General features: G+C 41.7%; 1 protein-coding gene across 1 annotated transcript in view; it reads right to left on the reverse strand.

The window, feature by feature from the left end:
• The window catches only part of PMPCB (peptidase, mitochondrial processing subunit beta), a 52,286-nt gene extending 30,144 nt beyond the window's left edge, over positions 1-22,142 (reverse strand). Inside the window, exons 1-8 of the mRNA XM_088480245.1 lie at positions 22,014-22,142; positions 17,951-18,091; positions 16,734-16,820; positions 5,126-5,255; positions 3,153-3,351; positions 2,985-3,064; positions 2,750-2,856; positions 1,255-1,398 (exon numbers count right to left, since the gene is read on the reverse strand). Of these exons, the coding sequence (XP_088336371.1) occupies positions 1,255-1,398; positions 2,750-2,856; positions 2,985-3,064; positions 3,153-3,351; positions 5,126-5,255; positions 16,734-16,820; positions 17,951-18,091; positions 22,014-22,091 (966 nt within the window). The 5' untranslated portion in view covers positions 22,092-22,142. The remainder of the gene's footprint in view (positions 1-1,254; positions 1,399-2,749; positions 2,857-2,984; positions 3,065-3,152; positions 3,352-5,125; positions 5,256-16,733; positions 16,821-17,950; positions 18,092-22,013) is intronic.
• Between the last annotated feature and the right edge of the window lie 2,678 nt (positions 22,143-24,820).

Genomic DNA, 24,820 nt, shown 5'->3' on the forward strand with positions numbered 1-24,820 from the left:
TCACATTACCACTTTGTCTGCAGATTAGGGTGCATTTGGAGTCTAATGTATGGGAAAACTAGGTTTATAAGTATCACTATTCTGGTGTAAAACAGGTTGCTGTACCACATGGGAACCCTACCAATAGGAATTTTCAAAGCACCTGTATAGCCCCTTAGCAGGGACATTTTAAAATAAATAATTGCCTTTTCCCATAAGCTTACGATTATTTCATACCCTTCCTGCCTATTTGTACAGCACATACAGGGTAGATCCACATAAGACGTAAAGTGCATCCATCTGCTACACAGTGGAGTTAGCAATTTTGTGCCTCGTTAATTGCATGGTTTCCTAATGACCTGCATTGTTAATATACATCAGTTCAGACCATAAAACAATGGACTCAACACTGTGTAGGTGACGGACCCCATCATATTTAAAGGAAGCCAAATAAACTAAAAGATGGTGTTTAATAAGAAAATAACCTTTATAATTTACCTCAATCTACAATGTCTACCAATTCTGCCTGCTGGTTACACAGAATGCAAGTCTACTAGCAAAGGAGAAGGCTGTATTTATTAAACTCATTGGTAGCATGACTGATAAGCATAGAATTGATCAGGTAAAATATATTTATGACGGTTCCACTTAATATCAAATTGTCTATAAGTCAATTGTTATTGTATATGGAATGAAGCAGGAAAACATTAGCTTAGAGCAGTATGTCCCAACCTCTGTCCTCAAGACACACTAAAGCCACTTAGCGATTTAACCAAGCGATTGCACGATAACGGCGTCGTTATCGTGCAATCGCTTGCAAATCGCGCATGCATTGGGCATGTTTTGATCAGAAGTGAGCAGTAATGCGCTTGCCCCCTGGTCGCTTCCGACATCGCCCGTACATGCTGGTCAACCTGACGATCTCGTCAGGTTCAGCATGTGCGGGGATGATGGATGTGCCTGGACTGAACGAGTGAACATTCAGTCTAGGCACATCACTAGATATATCGTGCTCTCGTTTGTAAATCTATAAGTGGATACCCGCCTTAACAGTCCAGGTTTTAGTGATATCGAAGCTTGAGCACAGATGGTTAAATCAATATAACTGTGTATTACTTGAGACACCTATGCTCAAGTATGGCTATCCTTAAAATCTGGACTGTTTTGTTGATGTGCCTTGAGGACCGTGGTTGGGAACTTCTGGTGTAGAGTATAGGAGGAAAAAAATAAAGATACACAGATCTCAGAAAGATAATAAATAAAACAACTCCATACCACACCACCTCCAAAAGATCGATCCCAGTTCCCAATCAACGTATTGGCCACCATGAGTGGAATGGTATCTGGGTGAGACCAGCCAACTGCTTCAACAGAAATGGCAATGTGTGCCAGTGGCATTTTATCATCACGAACACGAATCTGCAGGAAAAAGCCAAGTAACAATTAAAGCATTTGGTTAAAGTGTCTGGAATTCACAGATACTGAAGAGAACAATGCACTTTGTGTGAGTAACTAGTGTGCATTCAGCTGGTTAGCATTGCTTTGGCTTGCCTGCCCCGTTCTTTACAATGGTATCCACCATGGAGCATGCCTATAGAACATCACTGCTAGGTGCTGGGTTCCTCCCCATTCCCTTTTCCGGTCTTACCCTTACATTGCACTTATTTTCACCCCTTTTATGTTTTTTTTTTTCATATTGAACCTCTATATTGTTTACAAACATAAAGGTCTATTACCAGAGGTCTTTTGGATCCCTCTGCATGCAGAAGTTCTACCTCCATTATAGCAGTCTAATATCTGGTTCTCACTCTACTGTCATAATTTAACAATCACACCACTATCTGCTATTCATGTCCTTCTGGTTCAATCTGCATATGTACTCATATGTACTATGCTGTATGTTTGTTATTCCTTTACTCAATAATAATGGAAAAAATATATAAAAACATCAGTAATAAGTTAGGTTACAAAGTATTATATAGAAAGCAGTTGATTTCAAAGACTTAAAAGGTTTTTAAAAGAGGACTTTGCCTTAATGTTTACAGCTCATTTCTTTATAGCCTTACTATTCAATTAGCAAATACAACCTTAACTAATCTCATTTTTATGTTGTAGCTACTGCAAAAGCTTCAGGACTCAGAATGGCCTTTCTGCGGATCCAATGGGCTACTGTTCTCTTTCTGCAGAGACATTATATGGGATCGCCTACTACTCTTTCATGTCATACACCAGACAATACAGAAGTCAAAGCCCTCAATAGGAAAGTGGTCCCAGAGAATTCTTCATGCTTTCCCCTTCATATCAGTACTGAGAATCACTGACTACAGGAGGCATTCTCACTTGGCATTTCATAATGGTGCAAACCCACAATTTCTACTCGGAACAGGCAGATTTACAATCTTCCTTTAGGTAACGTGGTGGAACTTATATCAACAAATATATATGCTTGGAAACCATGACTGGATATATATTTTAACTCAAGAGTAGATGCTGGAGACATATCAGTGATGATGATAATGATCCCAATACTAAATTATATATATATTTATTTTAAATAATCCTTGTATTAAGATTTTTTAGATGACAATAAAGCGGGGTACGGACATAAAGAAGAAAAGGGGAGGAGATACAACAAAGCAAACTTACAGCTTAAACTTGTAAAACAGTCAAAAAGTGGAATCAATGTAAAAACAACTTAGAAGCCTGGAAATAAGACTTTTTGAGGCATGTTTATATTTTCTTTCCTGAATATTAGACGACTGATGCTTACCTCACTACCTGCAAAGGTGCATGCAGGAAGGGTCTCTCCATCATATATTGCAGGCAAATTGCCAAAATGATACTTTGCTAAATTATGTAATTCATCATGTGATACGCCTGAAAATTAAAAATCAACATTTACACATTGAGATGGGAATTACTTTAATGCAAATCAATTTGCTAATGATGTCTAAGTGTTAACAGTGCAAATCAGATTATGCACTAAAACTGGTTTTCACACTTACCACCAGCAGCAGCAAGAACTATTCTAGGTCCTTTATAGTGCATTGTGATGTATTCAACCAAATCACTGCGGTTAATGGATCTACAATTAGAACAAGTATGACGAGAGTAAGGAAATGCACTTGTACGGAAGTGTACACCAATATACCATTCCATAGAATTAAACCTACTTGATATTTTCAGTAGGGCCCAGGATGGTTCTCCCTAAAGCAGTACTGTGGTAGGCAGTAGCATGCAGATAGTCAAAGACCACCTCCTGCAGATTAGTCTCCACTTCTTGCATCTCCCGCAGGATGACTCCTCTTTCACGTTCAATCTCAGCTTCTCCCAGGGTGCTGTTCTGAATAATGTCTGCAAGGATCTCCACAGCTGTAATTACATTTACAAAAATATATATTTTCAATAAGTAAATTATGATATTTTAAGAAACTAAACAAATTGATTTAAAGAGTATACTAATAATAAATAATAATAAGAATGCCACTGACTATCAACCACATGAAAATCTATTCTATGGAGACGATTCAATTCTACACGATGTAAATAGCGCCGGGAGATAGCTCCCGCAGCTATTCAATTCATCGCGATGTTAGGTCGGGGAAGGCTTGTTCTCGCGCCTTAAACAGGGCTTTTAGGAGCGATAACGGGCATTCCCCGACCTAACTTCCCGGCGCGAGGTTGTTTTCCAGGCGCGAAGGGCAGAAAACAGCCTCGCGCCGGGACTTTTGTCGGATTTCTTCTCTCATCCCCGGAGGGATGAGAGAATAAATCATTAGTCGGACTTGGCAGCGCGGTGTATTGAATAGCTCCGGGAGCTCACTCCCGGCGCTATTTACATCGCGCTGAATAGAGATCGTGCCCTATATGTGTAATACCCATTTGTGTTCATAGTTCAAATCTGATTGCTCTATTTTACTGCCTTTAAAGTCACCACACTTTAAAAAGGGAGCTCACTGCATACATGCTATAGAACAGTTACACCATGATCTGCTGTATTTTATCCCATTCATTTCAATAGTGTTGTGTGCCACATGTAGAAACCATATGGATGGGGAGATGTATCAAGTCTTGGAGAGTGATACAATGGAGAAGTTACCCAAAGCAACCAATCAGCCTTTAACTGCTATTTCATAGACTGTGCAAGATAAATGCCAGAAGCTGATTGGTTGGCTTTGGGCAACTACCCCACTTTAGCTCTCTCCAAGGCTTGATACATCTCCCTGTGAAAGAGTCCACCAACATGAATGGAACTGCACAGCATTGTTGATTATTTTTCCCACATCAACAGAGATTCAGTTACTCTCTATTGATGTGTGATCAAACAAGCACATTGTGGAGAGCACAGGTAACAGCTTGTGCAGGTAAGGAGAGCCCTGGTCAGTGCAGTCTTTCTGCTGCGGGTGATGTTGATTTTCTCGTGGATGGCAAATAATTAGTTTTCCTTTTTTACAATTAAGAGATCATTGGATTACAAATAAATTGGTTAACAAGGGCTTATGGAGTGTTGTTGTTACACTTTATATTATAAATGTCAGTGTGTTATGTCTTTAATTTTTACCATTATACTATACTGGAACCAATGAGGTGGGGCTAGACTATGGGCACCCAGATTCTGCAATCTGATGACTAGTTGCAAAATTTGGAGTGGGATCAACTGTGAAGCAAATTCTTATACATTATTTCTTACCAGAGCATTCTATTAAGTTCAATGGTCTACTCAATGCAAAGGGGTCACACACTAATTGGATAAGTTTTGTATCGCTTGTGTGGTGAACTCAACCCCATACAACAATGTCCAGCATAAATCACTCATATGTGACCTGTAGATCAAATGCATGCACAAAAGTAGAATAGAACATTTATCTGTCTTTTCAGACGGATTTCAGACACAAACCCAATGCCATTGCTAAGGGCACTTTATGCGTTCTCTCTTTTTGTAATAATACCATAAAAGGGACAATATTACAAAAATACATAAGCACTGCCTTTGAATCAGACTAAAAAAAAAAAAAAATATGAAACAGACATTCAGGTAAGTTTTAATAATTCTGGTTTTACAAAAATGTCAGTTCATGATTAGTAAGCTATTATTTTGCTTGTGTGTTAGTCACTAAACCATATAATCGCCAGTCTTGCCATGTACCTCTAGGCAGATCTTTGGAGAAGGCCTTTGCATAATACACAGTCTGTTCTCGTGATGTATATGCATTCAAGTGAGCTCCCATGTTTTCAATTTCAAGCTCCAGATCAAGTTGGGATCGTTTTTTTGTTCCCTACAAAAATGAACATAAGAATATGACAAAAATCTTTTCACTTTTCTATTGGAATATGATGAAATAAATCTATAGTGTAGGATAGCATTACAATAAATAGGCCAAATAAATACCTAAGCTATCTTCTAGAAGCTGCTAGATAAGCAAGTAGAATCTGATTGGTTGCGAAGGGCAACACCTCCCATCCAATAATAGTCCGTTTCAATGCTATGCAAAAAATATTCCGGCGGTAATAGGATACAGGAGACTCTTTATGTAACAAGGCAGAATGGTAATAGTGTGTTGGATCAAATCCCTTACTTCACCAGTCTGGTGAGCTATAAATAAATAAGGAATGTCCAACCTGTATTGTAATGAATAATAAGGATCTTTATTAAATACTGAGATACAATAATGAGGTTTTTTTATATTTGTAATCTGTTGTTCCATTACAATATTCTGATATTATGATAAAAGTTTGGCTTGTGTAATATTTAACTAGCTGTTGCTCGTGGTTTCACCCACGATTAAATAGCTTCTAGCAATATTTTGTTTTTATTTGAGGTGTTCTAGTTGTATTGCTTTACATAGGGACCCTGTCATGGGAGTGGCCCACATGCCCAGCAGCGCTATGCAGACTGCTGGCAGCAGTGCCTTCACCCATCACTCGAACAATTCCTAGGTGAACAAGATCAAGGCTTCAACAGCCATGGAACGAATGTCTAATGACAATGGTCTTGGCATAGAAATGGATCCTGAGACAGCAGACATTCCTGTAAGGAAAATGTTGCCCTCAAAAGAATGTTCGAGTACCTTGGCCAACTTGTGGCCACAAAGATCGCTGGAATCCTGTACCTTTCAGCTTGTCTGAAGACCCAAATGAGAATAGGAATTGGGAAAGAAGGTAGACCAACCTGAAGTTCCACAAATCCAACATGGCAACTACACAGGCTTTGGAGTTCTGGTCCTGGAGCAGAATGTGGGCAACAAACAAAAAATGGCAGCTGCTCAATCAGTCTGGCAGTACTTCTCAGGTGCATGAAAGGGAGAGGTCATACCAAGTAGAAAAGGGTTGGGGGGGGGGGGGGTTTAACACCTTATTGTCTCTCAGCACACTGAATTATACTTGCAATAATAAATTAAGACTATATGGCAATAGAAATTCAGAGATATTAGTTGCATGCATTTGCAAATACATGGGAAGCTGCTAGGCCATGTCACGGCTTCTCTGTCACTAGAGTCCCTAACACTAAGGGGTTCACGTCCGGGGCGCAGGGCACCCAAAAAACGTCCAGCCCAGGACCCCCCCCAGGACATCACACGAAAAATGGAAGAAAGGTGACAGTGCAGTGTAAAGTATAGTTGTGTGCGAGTAGTAATAAGTGTTGAAAAAGGTTTTAAAATATATATGAAAAAAATTACATGAAAAAAAAACAAACATAAAAGGTGATGTGAAAAGTAACTATGTGTATTAAGTGGTGATGCCCTGAGGAGTTTTCCTGCTTAGCACAGCGAACAGCCTCGCGGCCGGACTTTAGTCAGAGAATGGCAGTTCTTGTAGCTTAACACCCAGGTTAAGTCACAGGAACTGGCATTCTCTGACTTAACTGCCAACTGTCGGACCATACAGCGCGTTGAATTGAATAGCTCCGAGAGCTCCCTTCCGGGGCTATTCAGCATCGCACTGAATTGAATAGAGCCCATTGAAGGGAAAAAACGTAAGTCCCGTCTACCACCAGCCGAGAACATTCGGACTTCTGAGATCAAAAATACTTCCTCACCAACACCTGGAGAGTCTGTATCCGGTCTTCTCTCTGCACCTTGGTATCAAAAATTAGACCCAGAACATCACAGTCTTATTCATGACTGAGTTAAAGTTGAGAGAATTCCAAATCCTTCCATGCGGTAACAGGATCTGAAAAGGGTCAAAATGGTAGGCAAAACTCAAAAGGGTTAGACTGCAGTATAGGAAATGAATTGGCATGCAACTTCTTCGTCTTCATGAAGCCTCAAGGCATTGAGGTCAGCCCAAAGGAAGACCCAGAAATGGAACGGAGAATCCTGCACTACAAGGCTGCATAGATAGTGATGTCCTTCCCAAATCGGAATTTGAAGAAATGGGTCAATGAAACAGTCTATCGATGCTAAATTTGTTGGTCTCCAAACCGAATCTTAAGGATTTCCTCCGGAATATGTCCATCCAAACTTGTCTCCAAGAACTTCAGCTTGAAAATGACCAAAATTACTGGTTCAGTTTCTGGACAATCATAAAGTCAGAATAAAACTACTGAATGCTGTGCACCTCTGTAAAATCATATGGATGGAGGCTCTCAAAAATAGAGTGCTTGGCTCCTCTTCAAAGAGGACTGTGTCCCACAGACCTGAAGAAGAGATATCCAACATTCCAATACAGCATTCTTCCACAGTCCAAGCTAGATGGAGAAGGCAACCTTTAGGAACTCTGTAAATGACATAGGCACTAGGCATTTAGGCTTATGGTCATTTCTTCTGCTCCATACTCCAACTTGTGCAGAAGGAAACTGACTGCTGGCAGAAGAGTCCTGTTTATGAAAAAGGGCACTGAAAAGCTTCGAACATTAGTCTTGTACCCGCATATTTGGAAAAAGTGCTCCATCCTCCAGTACACAGACAATAAGAGAAATTGAGTCAAAGAAAAGAAAAAATAGTGTGAGACTTTAGGGGTGCACTCCCGGGCCTTTTATATTCAGTCAGTAATGTTATGCAGTACTGTCTCCTCAGAACGCCAATCTTTTATTTATTATACAATGAGAGAGCAGAGTGTAACATTGTAAGGCTATTTATTGCCTACAATGTTACAATCTACTCTCTCATTGTAAAAGATTGGCGTTCTGAGGAGACAGTACTGCATAACATTACTGACTGAATATAAAATATCATATGATTTTGCAGACTGTCTCAACCAAGGGACATAAAAAACATCAGATAAAATATAGAGCAACTAAAACTAATATGACTGATTCAGCGGAACAAATTGTTTGATTTTAAATCAAATGCACTATTTCTTCTCTTTAAGCACACATTATCTATATTTTTATTATACTGTATGTGATCTTAGATAAGATTAATAAAGGTTATGTTTTATAATTACAATATTAGTAGAAACTAATTTCCAAGAAGGCCCTGGAGTGCACCCCTAAAGTCTCACACTATATTTTCTTTGACTCAAGTTGTATTTAGTGAGCAAGGTAGCAATACTCCCTTTATAGAGGTTATACAATGGAATATACACCATGCCTTAATAGCACAAATTGCAGTATTATGGCAGAAAGGGGACAAAAATAAATTTGGAATTTGAAGAGAATTTGTGCGGAATTTCCTCAAAACACTTACAAGACAATAAGACAAACTCAAAAGCAATAAGACAGCTCCCTCAAGACCTCTGAACTCAAATGCAGATCTCAAGGCTATAGGCATAGTGCACACCAAGGCAGAGATTCTAGAGCAAATAAAAGTAGACTCCAAAGTCGTCTCATCAAGGACATGTACAGCCATGGCCAAAGGTTTTGAGAATGACACAAGTATTGGTTTTCACAAAGTCTGCTGCTTCAGTGTTTTTAGACCTATTTGTCAGATGTTACTATGGTATACTGAAGATTACAAGCATAAGTGTCAAAGGCTTTTATTGACAATTACATTAAGTTTATGCAAAGAGTCAATATTTGCAGTGTTGACCCTTCTTTTTCAAGATTTCTGCAAATCGCCCTGGCATGCTGTCAATCAACTTCTTGGCCACATAATGACTGATGGCCACCTATTCTTGCCTAATCAATGCTTGGAGTTTGTCAGAATTTGTGGTTTTTTGTTTGTCCACCCACCTCTGGAGGATTGACCACAAGTTCTCAATGGGATTAAGGTCTGGGGAGTTTCCTGGCCATGGACCCAAAATTTCAATGTTTTGTTCGCCTAGCCACTCGGAGCACCTTGCCATAAGGCAAAAGTGATAAATATCATGCTGAAAAAGGCATTGTTCATCACCAAATTGTTCTTGGCTGGTTGGGAGAAGTTGCTCCTGGAGGATGTTTTGGTACCATTCTTTATTCATGGCTGTGTTCTTAGGCAACATCGTGAGTGATCTCACTCCCTTGGTTTAGAAGCAATCCCACACATGAATGGTCTCAGGATGCTTTACTGTTGGCATGACACAGGACTGATGATAGCCCTCACCTTTCCTCTCCTGACAAGAGTTTTGCCAGGTGCCCCAAACAAACTGAAAGGGGATTCATCAGAGTAAATAACTTTACCCCAGTCAGCAGTCCAATCCCTGTACCTTTTGCAGAATATCAGTCTGTCCCTGTTGTTTTTCCTGGAGAGAAGTGGCTTCTTTGCTGCCCTTCTTGACACTAGGCCATCCTCCAAAAGTCTTCGCCCCACTGTGCGTGAATATGCTCTCACACCTGCCTGCTGCCATTCCTGAGCAAGCTCTGTACTGGTGGTGCCCCTATCCCGCAGCTGAATCAACTTTAGAAGACAGTCCTGGCGCTTGCTTGATGTGAAGAAGGCTTCAGGGCGCCCAAGAACAACTATTGAACCTCTCTCCTTGAAGTTCTTGATGATCCAATAAATAGTTGATTTAGGTGCAATCTTACTAGCAGCAATATCCTTGCTTGTGAATGCCTTTTTGTGCAAAGCAATGATGACTGCATGTGTTTCCTTGCAGGTAACCATGGTTAACAGAGAAGAAACAAACAATGATTTCAAGCTCCACCCTCCTTTTAAAGCTTCCAGTCTGTTATTCTAACTCAATCACCATGACAGAGTGATCTCCAGCCTTGTCCTTGTCAACACTCTCACCTCTGTTAACGAGATAAACTGACATTATGTCAGCTGGTCCTTTTGTGGCAGGGCTGAAATGCAGTGGAAATGTTGTTTTTGGGATTAGGTTCATTGTCATAGCAAAGGTGGACTTTGCAAATAATTGCAATTCATCATGACATTCTGCAGTATATGCAAATCGCCATCATAACAACTGAAGCAGCAGACTTTGGGAAAACCAATACTTGTGTTATTCGCAAAACTTTTGGCCATGGCTGTACTATGTAAGAGGTCAAGGCCTTCATATTATGAGAGTGAAGTACTACCTTCAGCATTTAAAAGACAACTGTTTCCTTGATAGATAAGCAGCTCAGCCTATATGGTCTTGACTGGGAAACCCCACCCCCCTCCAGAAGTAGGATAAACCATTTCCAAAGCTTTAAAAATACCACACTGAAACAAGGGTGACTTGAATGACATCTCAGCAGTACCTAAGTGATTTTAAATATTGTCACAATTGTGGAATGGAAAGAATTGTGTACTTAGAGAGTCCCTCCAATAGGGTATCCATCCTTAGCAGCTGTTCCCAGTAATGATATGCACAGCAATAAAAGATACATAACAAGAATATCCTGACACCCTCCAGAAGCTCAGACAACAAAGAGGAGGAAAACAGGCAACATTTTCACTTGTCTTCTAAAAATTGCTACATCTACATACAGCAAATGATCCAGAGCTGCCAAATCCAGAACCAAACTGTCATAGCAGCTCATCAATACCCTGACCTATAAAGTCACAGTCTTGGAAGTTACAACCAAGGAACTTGCAGCAAGCAGAGAGCAGAAGTTAGGAGAATTCAAAGTATAAATTCCCATCAAATGTTACCTACTGGCGCATTTGTAGACCTCAGGAGTGTCGCCAATAATAGAGGAGGAAGGAGAGAGGAGAGAGAGCTGCCCTGACCCCCTACATTAAAGAATGATGATGTGCAGCTCACTGGTACCCCTAACAAGCAAAGTCAATTAAACAATGTACTGAGCATCCCAGAGGCACCGCTATCACAACTGTACCCCTTTACAACCATTTGCATAACACGAATCTCTGTTGTGCAGACCACACACACACACAAAGGCACCTGGGTCCTGCTGGCCACCTGGTCAAATTCTTTTGGCCACTGGAGCCAGTGAAACATATAACCGATATCCCTCTTTCAGTCATAGCCATAAAACTGGTCCCTCTATTCAGATATTAAAAAGACAGCAAGACCAAACACAGGAACAGAATGTGGCCTAGAATAAACTAAATTCTGCTACAAAACCCCCTTAAGAGGAACTTAGAGACACGAGGCATCCAGCAGCAAAAGGAGCCTCTAGAGTAGAATTTAGAGCAAAAGAACTTGAATCACAGACACAATAGGCTGCTTCAGCTTTCCCAGCCTATTATCTCCAGTTCTCCAAGAAATTGTTTTTTTTGGTGAGCTCTGTCCTTGAAGGGAGACCACACAGGAAGAGCAGACATCTACAGGAGTGTTGTCTCACTTGCCTCCCAGAACTAGAGTAATGCAGGCCTTCTGTCCATAGGACAGGTTCTTGCTGGCTCCTTTACTTTTATTGGCTTCAGCCAAATCAGGGTTGCACTTGGCCCAAATAAAATCTCTGCTCAAAATACCCCCTGGGGTGGCCTGAGCCGCACTCCTATGGCCAGTTTATAAACTGATGCTTCGAAGTGCCAGTTAAGGAGGATCCCTGAATTTGCAAGAGTGCCTCTTGCTGCAAGAAATCCTAACACACCCTGGAGCGCGCTCCTCCAACTCAGGGACCATGGAGAGAAGTGGCCAGCAGAACGGTCCCACCTCCTCCTATCTGACCTGTATACTACCACCTGGGAGTATGGAAAACTGCACAACTGTTAAAAATAAAATAGAGAAGATAAACTGCAAATAGTTCTGCTAAAGGCAGCCCCATATAAAATCCAGCCGGACTCCTTTGGCACTTAACTTTAACTGGTAAGATAGGGGTTGCAGTCTTCAAGCAAGTCGCCCAGCTGTCACTACAAACCCATGGTAGCAATTTCCTCCAGATTGGATGAAGTAGAAACATTAAGCATACCCTTACTGCTCCCATAACAATGAGCCATTGCTAATAAAGTGATTCCTAATAGGGACACTCTAATAGGAATCACTTTCTTTATTGGCAATTGCTAATTGTTGTTTTGCTTCCTGGGAGCACCACAAACGATGTCTATACCTAGATAAGTGTGCTGTTAATATTATCTGCATACATTGGTAATACGATGACGCAATCTTTAGATATTATCTAGTCCTGTCACCTCCTACCCTTAACATTGCTCCTCTAACAATAAAGAAGGGAATATATGAGCTAACTGAAGTGCAGCCTCCTCTTTATAAACATCTGAACAGGGTAAATGTTAAAGTGCATGACTCCGACAATCAGAAAATGTGAAGCATTGCTTTCATATAAGGGTAGCCAGAAGAAAGCACAGCTTATTATGACAAGAAGTTCAAGCACAGTGGTGGATGGGTGATGATTTGGGGCTATTTTCCAGTTACAGGAACTAAATGTCAGGCAGTTATGGCAGTGTTCTCCCACACGCTTTATTTTTTGGACGGTACTCCCAGCAAAATTCCCCGGCTGAAAGTTACTGCATATAGAAACAGTCGCCACTCACCGTCCATTTTATGCTTTTCAGCAGCCGTGTTTTGTTTCTTACTGGCCTTTCTGTATAGCCAGCAAGTAGGACAGTATCTCGGTCCAACCATCCAGCCAGTAAGTGGGGCAGTAACTGAGCTGGCTATCAATCCAGTCAGCAAGTGGTGCAGTATTGGGTCAGTAACTGGGCTGGCTATCAGTCTAGCCAGCAAGTGGTGCAGTATTGGGGCAGTACTGGGCTGGCTATCAGTCTAGCCAGCAAGTGGGGCAGTAACTGGGCTGGCTATCAGTCTAGCCAGCAAGTGGTGCAGTATTGGGGCAGTAACTGGGCTGGCTATCAGTCTAGCCAGCAAGTGGGGTAGTATTGGGGCAGCACTGCCCTCTGTGTCCAGCAAGCAAGTATGGCTGGCTACCTGTGTCCAAAACGCAAGTGGGGCAGTATCTGGGCACTGTTATGGTGCGTACACAAGGTCAGATGTGTCAGATAAACGATTTAACAATTTCTGACTGCATTAAAGTGAATGGAATCGTCCAAATCTGACTGCAAACACATCAGATGTCAGATATCGTTATCTGACAAACGGGAAAGATATGAACGATAGAACGATTTTTAAAAACGTTATTGTACAGATCTGAAGGAAAATCTGACCGTGTGCATGCACCATTATAAAATGTATTTGTGTTCTAAAAGCAATTGGGCAGTATCTGAGCGCTGTTAAAAAAAATGTGTTTTTGTGCCCAAAAAGCAAATGGGCATTATTTGGGCACTGTTAAAACATTTATTTTGTGTCCAGCCAGCAAGTGAGGCTGGCTATTTGTGTCCAAAAAGCAAGTGGGGCAGCATCTGGACACTGTGAAAAACAGGTATGGGTGTCCAAAAACCAAATGGGCACTGTAAAAAATAAGTATTTTGGTCCAAAAAGCAATTGGGCAGTAACTGGGTGCTGTTAAAAAAAATCTATTTGTGCCCTAAAAGCAACTGGGCAGCGCTGCCATCTGTGTCCAACCAGCAAGTGGGACTGGCTATCTGTGTCCAAAAATCAAGAGAGGCAGCATCTAGGAGCTGTTAACAAATTTGTGTCCAAAAAGCAATTGGGCAGTAACATCAATATTGTTTGAACAGAGTCCAACAAAAATCTAGATATAAAACAAATAAGGCATACATTTTCAACGACAACCGAGCTCAAAAAATCTTTTTCAAATTTAGCAAAACTAGCTGCTATTTAATGTTCATTCTAGCACCCTGCATCTGTCACAGCCCGTGCAGTTCCTCTTTTCTCCTAGGATGTCTCTCTGCTTTGGTGCTTCTAGCACACTCTGGTCTGTATGTCAGCAGTTTTTTGCATTAGCTGAGTGTGCTAGACGCACTAGAGCAGAGAGCAACACCCCAGGCAGGAAAAAGGAACTGTACAGGCTGTGACAGGAGCAGGGTGCTAGAATGAACACTAGGACTCACTACACATGTAAGCACAGCTGATTGTGAAATGATTTATTACTCTAAAACAAGTTAAAACCTGTTAAAAGGAATTGCATGAAACAAATCAAACTAAATAATCTGGTGCACATTTCACTAGAGGAACCAGATCCTACAGACTTTGATTATGAAAAAGCTGCAGACAACTGGGCCTCTAAGAAGAAGAGAATAATTAATATATAAAATGTTAATCTTGAGTTTAAATCAATATAAGGTCAGGATTCTAACATTCCCCACCCAATTACTTCCTAATGCCACCCAGCTGGCAACATTTTCTGGGGAGAACACTGCATGGGGTCCACCATGAATGCTTCATTGTACAAGGAAAAAAATCTGTCTCTCTCTGTGGCAACATAAACTGAGGCAAACTTGGATTATGTACCAGGATAATGATGCTAATCACACAAGTATATCTACAAATGAATGTCAAAGTCCAGACTTTGACCTCATTAAAATCCTGTGGCAGGAGATTAAGAAACAGAGATAAACTATAAAGGGGAAAATACAGTGCAACCGGAAAGTATTCACAGCGCTAAACTTTTTCCACATTTTGTTATGTTACAGCCTTATTCCAAAATGGAATAGATTCACTTTTGTCCTCCAAATTATACACACAATACCCCATAATGACAACATGTAAAAAATAATTAAGATTCTTGCAAATTTAATTTAAAAAAAAAAAAAAAAAGAAATCACATGTACATAAGTATTCACAGCCTTTGCCATGAAGATCAAAATTGAGCTCAGGTGCATCCTGTTTCCACTGATCATCCTTGAGATGTTCCTACAGCTTAATTGGAGTCCACCTGTGGTAAATTCAGTTGATTGAACATGATTTTGAAAGGCATACACCTGTCTATATAAGGTCCCACACTTGACAGTGCATGTCAAAACACAAACCAAGCATGAAGTCCAAGGAATTGTCTGTAGACCTCCGAGACAGGATTGTCTCGAGGCACAAATCTGGGGATGGGTACAGAAAAATATCTGCTGCTTTGAAGGTCCTAATGAGCACGGTGGCCTCCATCATCTGTAAATGGAAGAAGTTCGGAACCACCAGGACTCTTCCTAGAGTTGGCTGGCCGTCTAAACTGAGCGATTGGGGGAGAAGGACCCTAGTCAGGGAGGTGACCAAGAAGCCGATGGTCACTCTGTCAGAGCTACAGCATTCCGCTGTGGAGAGAGGAGAACCTTCCAGAAGGACAACCATCTCTGCAGCAATCCACCAATCAGACCTGTATGGTAGAGTGGCCAGACGGAAGCCACTCCTTAGTAAAAAGCACATGGCAGCCCACCTGGAGTTTGCCAAAATGCACCTGAAGTACTCTCAGACCATGAGAACCAAATTCTCTGGTGATGAGACAAAGATTGAACTCTTTGGTGTGAATGCCAGGCGTTATGTTTGGAGGAAACCAGGCACCGCTCATCACCAGGTCAATGCCATCCCTACAGTGAAGCATGCTGGTGGCAGCATCATGCTGTGGGGATGTTTTTCAGTGGCAGGAACTAGGAGACTAGTCAGGATAGAGGGAAAGATGAATGCAACAATGTACAGAGACATCCTGGATGAAAACCTGCCCCAGAGCGCTCTTGACCTCAGACTGGGGCGACGGTTCATCTTTCAACAGGACAACGACCCTAAGCACACAGCCAAGATATCAAAGGAGTGGCTTCAGGACAACTCTGTGAGTGTCCTTGAGTGGTCCAACCAGAGCCCAGATGTGAATCCGATTGAACATCTCTGGAGAGATCTGAAAATGGCTGTGCATCGATGCTTCCCATCCAACCTGATGGAGCTTGAGAGGTGCTGCAAAGAGGAATGGGCGAAACTTCCCAAAGATAGGTGTGCCAAGCTTGTGGCATCATATTCAAAAAGACTTGAGGCTGTAATAGCTGCCAAAGGTGTATCAACAAAGTATTGAGCAAAGGTTGTGAATACTTATGTACATGTGATTTCCTAGTTTGTTTTTAATTAAATTTGCAAAAATCTAAAAAAAATTTTTTACACGTTGTCATTATGGGATATTGTGTGTAGAATTTTGAGGACAAAAATAAATTTATTCCATTTTGGAATAAGGCTGTAACATAACAAAATGTGGAAAAAGTGAAGCGCTGTGAACACTTTTCATATGCACTGTAAACTCCACAGACTAGACACCATTGTATACCTATAACAACATCCCGATAAAAGTTTTAAAATCATATTATCTCATGTTTTTTAAAACTTATGTATCAGCTTTAAACTTTGGAAAAAGCTATGACATTAAACAAACAAGAAAAGGTAACTGTTGGCAATCTATAGAACCACTATATCATGTATAATGTATACCACAAAAACACCATTTAGTACAGTGGTTCCCAAACTCAGTCCTCAAAACATCCTAAAAGTCCAGGATTTAAGGATATTCATGCCTGAGCACAGATTACTTAATTAGTACATATGTGATTTAATCATCTGTGCCATAGATATCCTTAAAAACTGGACTGTTAGGGTCACTAATTTAGTGGAATAATAATAAAATAACTAATTTGCTGCCTGCTTATTCATTTGTGAAGACTTACTTTAAATGCCATGTGCTCCAGAAAATGTGCAGTCCCATTATTCCTCTGGTTTTCATACCTGCTACCAGCACCAATCCAAAGGCCAACCTAATTAAAATGTAATCAATTCAAAAAAAATAAGATGCTTTTTATAGGTGGAACATTTATTGAATGTACCCAAAGTTTTAAACATAACAGATGTATAAAAAAAATACTAACATGAAATATTTTAAAAACAATATATACTTCTTTTTGATCAAATTCTGCTTGTCTTGCTAAATTAGAGATACACCGTTGTCAGATCAGTTTCATATTAAATTATTCATTATTATTTCCAGACTACCCAATGCATAGCAGATCCTCTAATGCATAGGTTCTCAAACTCGGTCCTCAGGACCCCAAACAGTGCATGTTTTCCAGGTCTCCTCACAGAATCACAAGTGAAATAATTAGCACCACCTGTGGATCTTTTAAAATGTGTCAGTTAGTAATGAATACACCTGTGCACCTGCTGGGCGACCTGGAAAATGTAAACTGTGTGGGGTCCTGAGAACAGAGTTTGAGAACCACTGCTCTAATGGTTTTAGCCAGTAATGCAAATCCCTACAAAGCAGTAACATAGAGTAAACAAGGATGGATGATTTGCCAGGAAAATTCTTGTAAATGTTAGGCAATGTGTTTGCTTCTTAGGAGGTGATTAAATTGTTTTGCAGATGGGCGGGAGTGCCACAGACACCAATTAATTATCGTGCACGTTGCGCCCAAATGTACCGGGATTATATTAGTAAAGTGGTTAAACCAGTGCAAACTACTGGGCGCACCGCCAAAAAGCCCGACTTCGGGTGAATTTTTCCTCGTCACCTCAAGAGGTTACGAGCAGAAATATTTGGCGCCCATGGCAATGGTGCACAGCGGCACAAGCAACTGAATAGCTCCCGTCGCTTTAGACGGGAGATGCGGCCACTTTAAAACAATTTAATTCCCCCACTAAAAAATTTATATTTAGGCACCAGTTTTTTGCGCATTAGTTAGCCTCAAATTGAAGACAATGGGTGCACTTTGGTTTTCCAATTAAAATGCTACATAGAATTCTTCTCATTTTTGTTACACACTACGAGAAAAGAACAAATGTTGCGAAAGTAACAAGGTGTGAGATTGTCAGTTTTAGAAAGGAAAAAATAAACACCGAGAGCACACTACTTATTAATTACTAGATATAAAAAAGACCGTATTCTTACCGTACATGTAGAAATTCCTGAATCCTCAGAAGCAACTCGAAGCCCATTTTCTAATGTTGTTACTTTAGTTTCAGGGACATTTAAAACAGCTTGTGTTGCTGCTACTGTAGATCTACATCTGCTTATTCCAAACTGTAAAGGCTGCAGAGAGAAAGAAAGAGACTAACAAAATACTACAGCAATATGTACTTTAGCGGACAACATTTTCTAAAACTTTCAAATTAGTACTGTAATAGAGGAGAGTCCCTCTTTCAAATTATGTGTCTCCTCCAGGTGGGTACACTCCTAACAGATATATCTGCAGATTGAGTGATCTGCAGATATATTTGTAGATGATGGTCGTTCATACATCCTGAACGGCCATCATCTATCCAGCAGCTGCAGGTTCCGCTGGCCGGGTTGGGGGCGTGTCCGCCCCCTCCCCGCGGCTGCATGTGTATGGGCGGTCTACAGACCGCCTGTACACACTTGCCGATAGACAGATATGTCTGCAGAAATATCTGTCTATCGGCTGTGCAGCACAGCCAATGTGATATGGCTGTGAACGACATTGTTCACAGACATATCGCCTGTACACAGGCCGACGGGCAGCAGATATATTGGCCAATCAATTGATCGGCCAATATATCGGCCAGTGTGTACCCAGCAATATGTCTGGTGATCACCAGATAATATAAGCCTGAATTACAGAAATATTAGGTGAGACGTAGTGGGGAGGATACCTACATACTCAGGTGCTCTCTCATTTGATACAATGTGCCCCCTTAGTAGCTATTGCCAAGATGTAGTCAGGAAGCCGACGGTCTAAATGCCGACCACCGGCATCAAGATTGTCGAATCCCGGCAAGATACTAATGACGGGCATCGAAATCCCAACGCATGTCATTAGACCTGCGCTGGGAGCCCGACATACCAAACTAAGGTAAGCCGGACGCAGATAGCCACGGGTAGGGTTAGGTTTTAGGGCTCCAGGGGGGACTTAGGGTTAGGCACACCCCCGGTTGGGTTAGGTTTAGGCTAGGGGAAGGGGGGTTAGGCACCCCCGGGGGGAGGTTAGAGTTAGGCACCCCCTGGGAGACTTAGGTTTAGGCTGCGGGTAAGGGGGGGGTTAGGTTTAGGCACTTAGAGGGGGGTTAGGCACTTCGGGGGGAGGTTAGGGTTAGGCATCCCTAAAGGAGGGTTAGGATAGGGAATTAGGTTAGCGATACTTACCTAATTAGCAGTCGGGATCTTCACCTCTGCCGGGATTCCACTGTCTGGATTTGTAACGCCACGTGGCCGGCGGTAATACCTACTACACCCCTATTGCCTGATCAGCAGACAATAGCACCATATACTACAGAAATACTTAAGCAGTACAGAGATTGGGAGGGGATAGGGTCAGCAGCAATCATATTAAAAACTGAATCCCAAATTATTATGGAAGGAAAAAAAGAAAACTAAGAAGCAGCACTAAACTATATAAAACAAAGTTATTTTACACTGAAGTTCAGTAATCTCACTTTTTTTTATTTAAGTAATGTGTATTTAGGGATAGTTACTACACACAGTACATCCACTGAGAACAAATAACACTGTAACAGTAATATTGGAATAGCCTATGTTTTAAAATTGTGATTATATAGAAAAGTGCCAGGAACAGATGTACTGTATGATAAAGCCAATAGGTGCATTAATGTGATAGTGCTAGAATCTTTATCAATCATGTTAAGTGTCTTACGAGTCATCCCATTCCAAATCATCACAAAAAAATAAACTCTTCAACCCGACCGTCTCAGATTTTCGGGAATTTTGGTAGGATGGCAGATGGCATAAAGTAACTTTCATATATAAAATTTTAGCCCCTAGTGATATACGGTGTTCATGTAACAGGGTTGCAAACATGACAAAAAATGTAAAATTTATACTTGCAAGGTCAACTAAAATGAATCATAACTTTGCTTCTAATTGTGGCAGAACTTTCATATTGGTCTTGTTTTGAAGCTAAGGGATCAGAGTTTTCATTAAAAAAAAATTATATTTAAATATTGACTTTTACATTTCAAGGCCTTTGTCCTTGAGTACCATACCATAAATGTGCTAGGAATCATATTAATAATCACAGCAATGATAACAGGTTAATAATAGATACGCTATGATTGTAAATGTACTGCATACATATAAAACACTGCTACTAAATATTAAAGATTTTGAAACACACACTAAAAATCCACCACTTTATTTTAATTTAGGGTCGATTAAATACAATAAGAAAGCTCTGTAAATAAAAGCAGGACAGTTCAGGAAATCCTCTTCTACAACATACTATATCCAAATTCTGGTAATTATTCATCATGGACAGTGTTGATTCTGATTCACATTATACTTTGCATCAGACTTTTCCAAGATGTTGAAATAAATTATGCCTCAAATGATGAATTTTGGGGGGGGAGGAATTTCCCAATCTCCGTCCTGGCAGAAGTGAAGTAGTTTCATGCTTGGGGGTCTATGTACTAATAATAGCGGACCCACCAAGCAATCCAAATTTGATATCAAAGAATGTGTCTACTGGTAGCTATAACAATCAAAGCTAAATGTCATGAACATAACTTCAGGACTCCACAACAGCAAAACATGCCTTTACATGTGGTTTAATTAAAATCCAGAATATAATTTGTCTATTATTTGTCTCCATGACTACTCACCTCTATTACACCAAAGCTAAAACCTGGGTTATTGCAGGGTTAACCCGGGCAGCTCCTTGGTGTAAAAGGCGCCAGGGTTGGATTCCAGGGTGGAGTGACCGGGTATAACCATCACGGAATAACCCATGAAACCCTGCAGTGTACATGGCACGATCTGGGTCACGATGTCCTGGAACGTGCCGCATGCCTACCGATTGGTCGGCTTCAGTGACGTCATCTCCAAGCGTCCACTTCAACGCCGAAAAAGCCAGGTCACTGCAGACCTGTTCCGGTGTGAACGGTGCCGACTTGGGAATATCCTGGGTGGGCGCCGGCTAAATTCCGGGTCTGATCCCGTTTGGAACCCTGTTCGAACCTTCGGGACAGACCCGGAATTTAGGTATAAAAGCAGCATCAATAATAACTAGGAATGGAACCAATCACAAATACACATATGAACACCATGCCAGACCGGACAATGTTATGTACTAAAGCTACTTGAAAAGTGTGAAAACCAAACAAAAAACTACTGATACATAAATCTATTATGCAATTAATTAATACCACATATACAACCTCATTCTGATCCCCTCCCTTTTGATTAAGGTGCATATTTATTATAAAATGCCTCTAAAATTAAGAATCCTGCTTGCCGCAAGGATTTTTTTTTGGGGGGAGGAATGCCCCAATCTCCGTCCTGGCAGAAGTGAAGTATTTTCATGCTTGGGGGTCTATGTACTAATAATAGCGGACCATAACTCGTCGGGGATATTTTAATTTTTAATAAAAATATCCGGCTATGTACAAAGGGGAACTTGCAGGGACAGCGGTTGCGGTAACCGCTGTCCCTGCAAGTTATATCCCCGGAATTTATGAGAAGTCTTTCACAGAAGTAAAAGACTTCTCCGGGGGAAGCTGGCATTGCGAATGCGCACAGCGTCAGCTTCCGAAGCTGACTGGGGGCTGCGGGGTAAGAGATCGAAAGAACTCTCCTGCTCCTGGAGCCTCATAGGCTTACATAATCTGAAGCCGGTGTAAACTAACGGGGCTTTAACTATGAAAAGCTTCTCTCTTTGGAGTTTAGTACATAGGAGTCAGATCGTAGTCCCCATTGATAATAATGGGGACTGCGATCTGCAGTGGTAATAAGCACTTTGCCGGAGATTTCTGTGAAATCTCCTGCATTGTGCTTTTAGTACACAGGAACAATACGTAATGTACCCCCTATGTAAAAAAACAAACAAACAGATTGATACATAGGCCCCTTGATCAGTTTACTTCTGTTTCTACTGTGCACATGTGCAACCTGAAGATGTAGAGCTGGACATCGGGATCTCCTCAGACAGCTATCAGATCTAATTATCTATCCAGGCCATTGCAGAGCGGTTTTTCGAATTTACCTGCGATTTGCTGACCGATAAACCGCTAATCACTCTGCGCCCGACAGATGCGCTGATTCTCAGCATGGACGCCGCCATCTTTGCAGTGACCCGGGGAGAAGCCTGTGCGTGATCACATGTCACTTCCGCCTATGTACAACAACAAGCTGCTGGCTGCTGTGTCATAGCTGCTCAGCGCTTTCATGGCTTAGCCAGCCACACAGGGAAGTGCTATTATGCAATCATTTGCTTTTGTAACTTGGCATACAGTATAGCACCAGGCACTTAGGCATAGCACATAATGAGTTATTACAGCTAGTCACCCTGCAAAATGTACATATCATGATGTGGTCATCTATGTGAGGAGTACCTAATAGTAGGCTGAAAAGAAGCCTAATTAGCATATGGGAAATAATTAGAGGGGTTAGGGGTCAGAATAAAGCTAAACCTTTGTAATTGTAGCATGAGGAAGGCATGACTGTGCACAGAGATATCAGAAATCGGCCTTTGGTTGGCTGGGTACTACTGGCCATTCATAATAAGCATTCGCCTATGTGGGGTCATTCCACTGAGTTTGCATTAAATATATTTTTTATTAGCTAATTTTAAAGGGCAAAAAAAATAACTTGACTTTTAAGCTGTCCTGTATCTATATGGCCCAGCCTTTAATGTTCCAGTGCAACTTCTTCCCACTGCCACAAGTCAGTGTTGTTACAGAGGTGGTTTGGTGATCAGTTGTTCATTGCACTTTCATGTTCAAGGAGCTACAAATACTTAGGTATGGCACTGCTTCTTATATCTAATGGTGCCTGTGTATCAAGTCATTTTTTACATAAGGATTTTATGTATTGATCCTATGTACTAATAGCACAATGTAATTAGCACTTCATATCGCAGTCCCCATTATTATCAATGGAGACTACGATCTGACCCCTATGTACTAAACTCCAGGGGAAGGAGAGAGATCTTTCGATCCCTCTCTCACAGCCCCTGTCCAGCACCCGGAAACTGACATTGTGCGCAGTGTCAGCTTCCACTGCGGTTATTAATACATAAGCCCCAGAGTTCCGCGATTATTTTCAGTCCATATTGCAAGGATATTTTCATTTTGAATGTAAATGTCCCCGCTATGTACTAGTTGTAACTATCAGGGGCAGTGGTAGTGTTAGCCTCTTGTCTCTGTGAGTTACTTTCTCAGCATATTTGTGGAGTGTTCCTCCGGAGGAATCTGATACTGCGCATGTGCACAATGTCATATTTGGAACCCTGATGGTGTCTGCGGGAGAGGGCTTGTAAGATCCCTCTCCTGCGAGATTGCCTCCATAGGATTTAAGCATTTTACACCATCTGAGATTGGCATGAACCTATAGGGTCAGACTGTAGATCTGCACTTCAGATCGCAGTCCCCATTATTATAAATAGGGACTACGACCTGACCCCTATGTAAAGATTTTCGGGTTTTAGCACGGTAGTTTACACCATCTTCACACCTGTTTTCGGGGGTTTACCTCAAATACTTAGTATCCCCCGGATGTATGAAGGAGGGACCGCAGCAGGTATCTCCGATACCTGCTGCGATCCCTCCATTGCCGCCGGCAGCCGCCTCCCCCACAGGTTTCTATGGGGGATGCGATGCTGCCAAATGTATCAATATCGGGAATGCGAAACATTCCCGATATTGACCCCAGCAGCTAACGCTATCTGAAGATAGCGTTAGCCGCTGTGTCCTATGGGCACTTAACCGCATTTCAGCCGGCGGAGGGATCTTCCAGATCCCTCCGCCGGCAATGGGCGCCGCTCATGTGCAGTCCGCAGGACTGCGCATGCGCAGCAGCCCGGAATGCGCTCCGGCCACATCGCAGGGACGGGCTCTTTTCGGAGCCCGTCTCCCTGCATGTGCCGGGTCATACATTCGGCCGGTATGATCGCATTTTGCAATGCGATCATGGGCGGTACTGCATGCCCTGATCGCATTGCAAAATGCGATCCTTAATAAATGGGCCCCTTAGAAAGATATGTAATTTATTATACCTTACAACTTTGTTTTAATTATACCTCTAGTCTGCATACATCATCAACAGTGCTATAAATAGCGTTGGCTTTTATTCTAATCTATTAAATGATTTTCTGTAATATAATTATCTCATTCACTGGTAAAGTGGTAACCTGACTCCTGAGAGTTTGTACCATGATTGTTAAATGTCCAGTAGTCCGACAACTCCTGCTCCCCCTGGCGGCTCAGTCCTGAAACTGCTGCTGAACGGTGTAATCTAGTAGCCGCTCCCAGCAGCAGGGCCGCGTTGTGATGACATGGTGGTAAGGCGGGGCGGCACGCTTCTGCTCCGGAGCTCGCTTCAGTTATTAGTAGTGATACCGTCTGCAGCCGCACCGGTTAACGGCAGGGCTCGCATTGACAGCAGCCTCCTCCAAGGTACCAGGCCGCAAAGTGACCTAAGCCCTGTGCACCGGAGCAGAGTCGAGGAGGATAAGGCAGGTGTCCGCAGCAAGGTGATGGCAGAAGGGAGACAGTTGATCGAAGAGGGAATGGAAGCGGACAGGTGAGCTGCACAGAGGGATCAGACGCTATTGCTGCTTCTTCCTATAGCCCTTATGTATGATCTAGTACAGCTGAATATACCCTTACCTGAGTAGTCACAAACTGGTGAAGAATTAAGAGGTGTGTGCAAGAGGGTGACCTGAATGCTGACACGGGTAGTGTGTGTGTACATGCAGGGAGCAGTCACATACAGTAGGTGTGCACTGAGCAATTCTGCATCACGCCTGGAATAATCATAGATTTCTAATCACAATATAAAAGTCACAAAAAA

Source organism: Taudactylus pleione, unplaced genomic scaffold (genome assembly GCF_031769625.1).
Source record: "Taudactylus pleione unplaced genomic scaffold, aTauple2 ptg000251l, whole genome shotgun sequence".
NCBI lineage: Eukaryota > Metazoa > Chordata > Amphibia > Anura > Myobatrachidae > Taudactylus > Taudactylus pleione.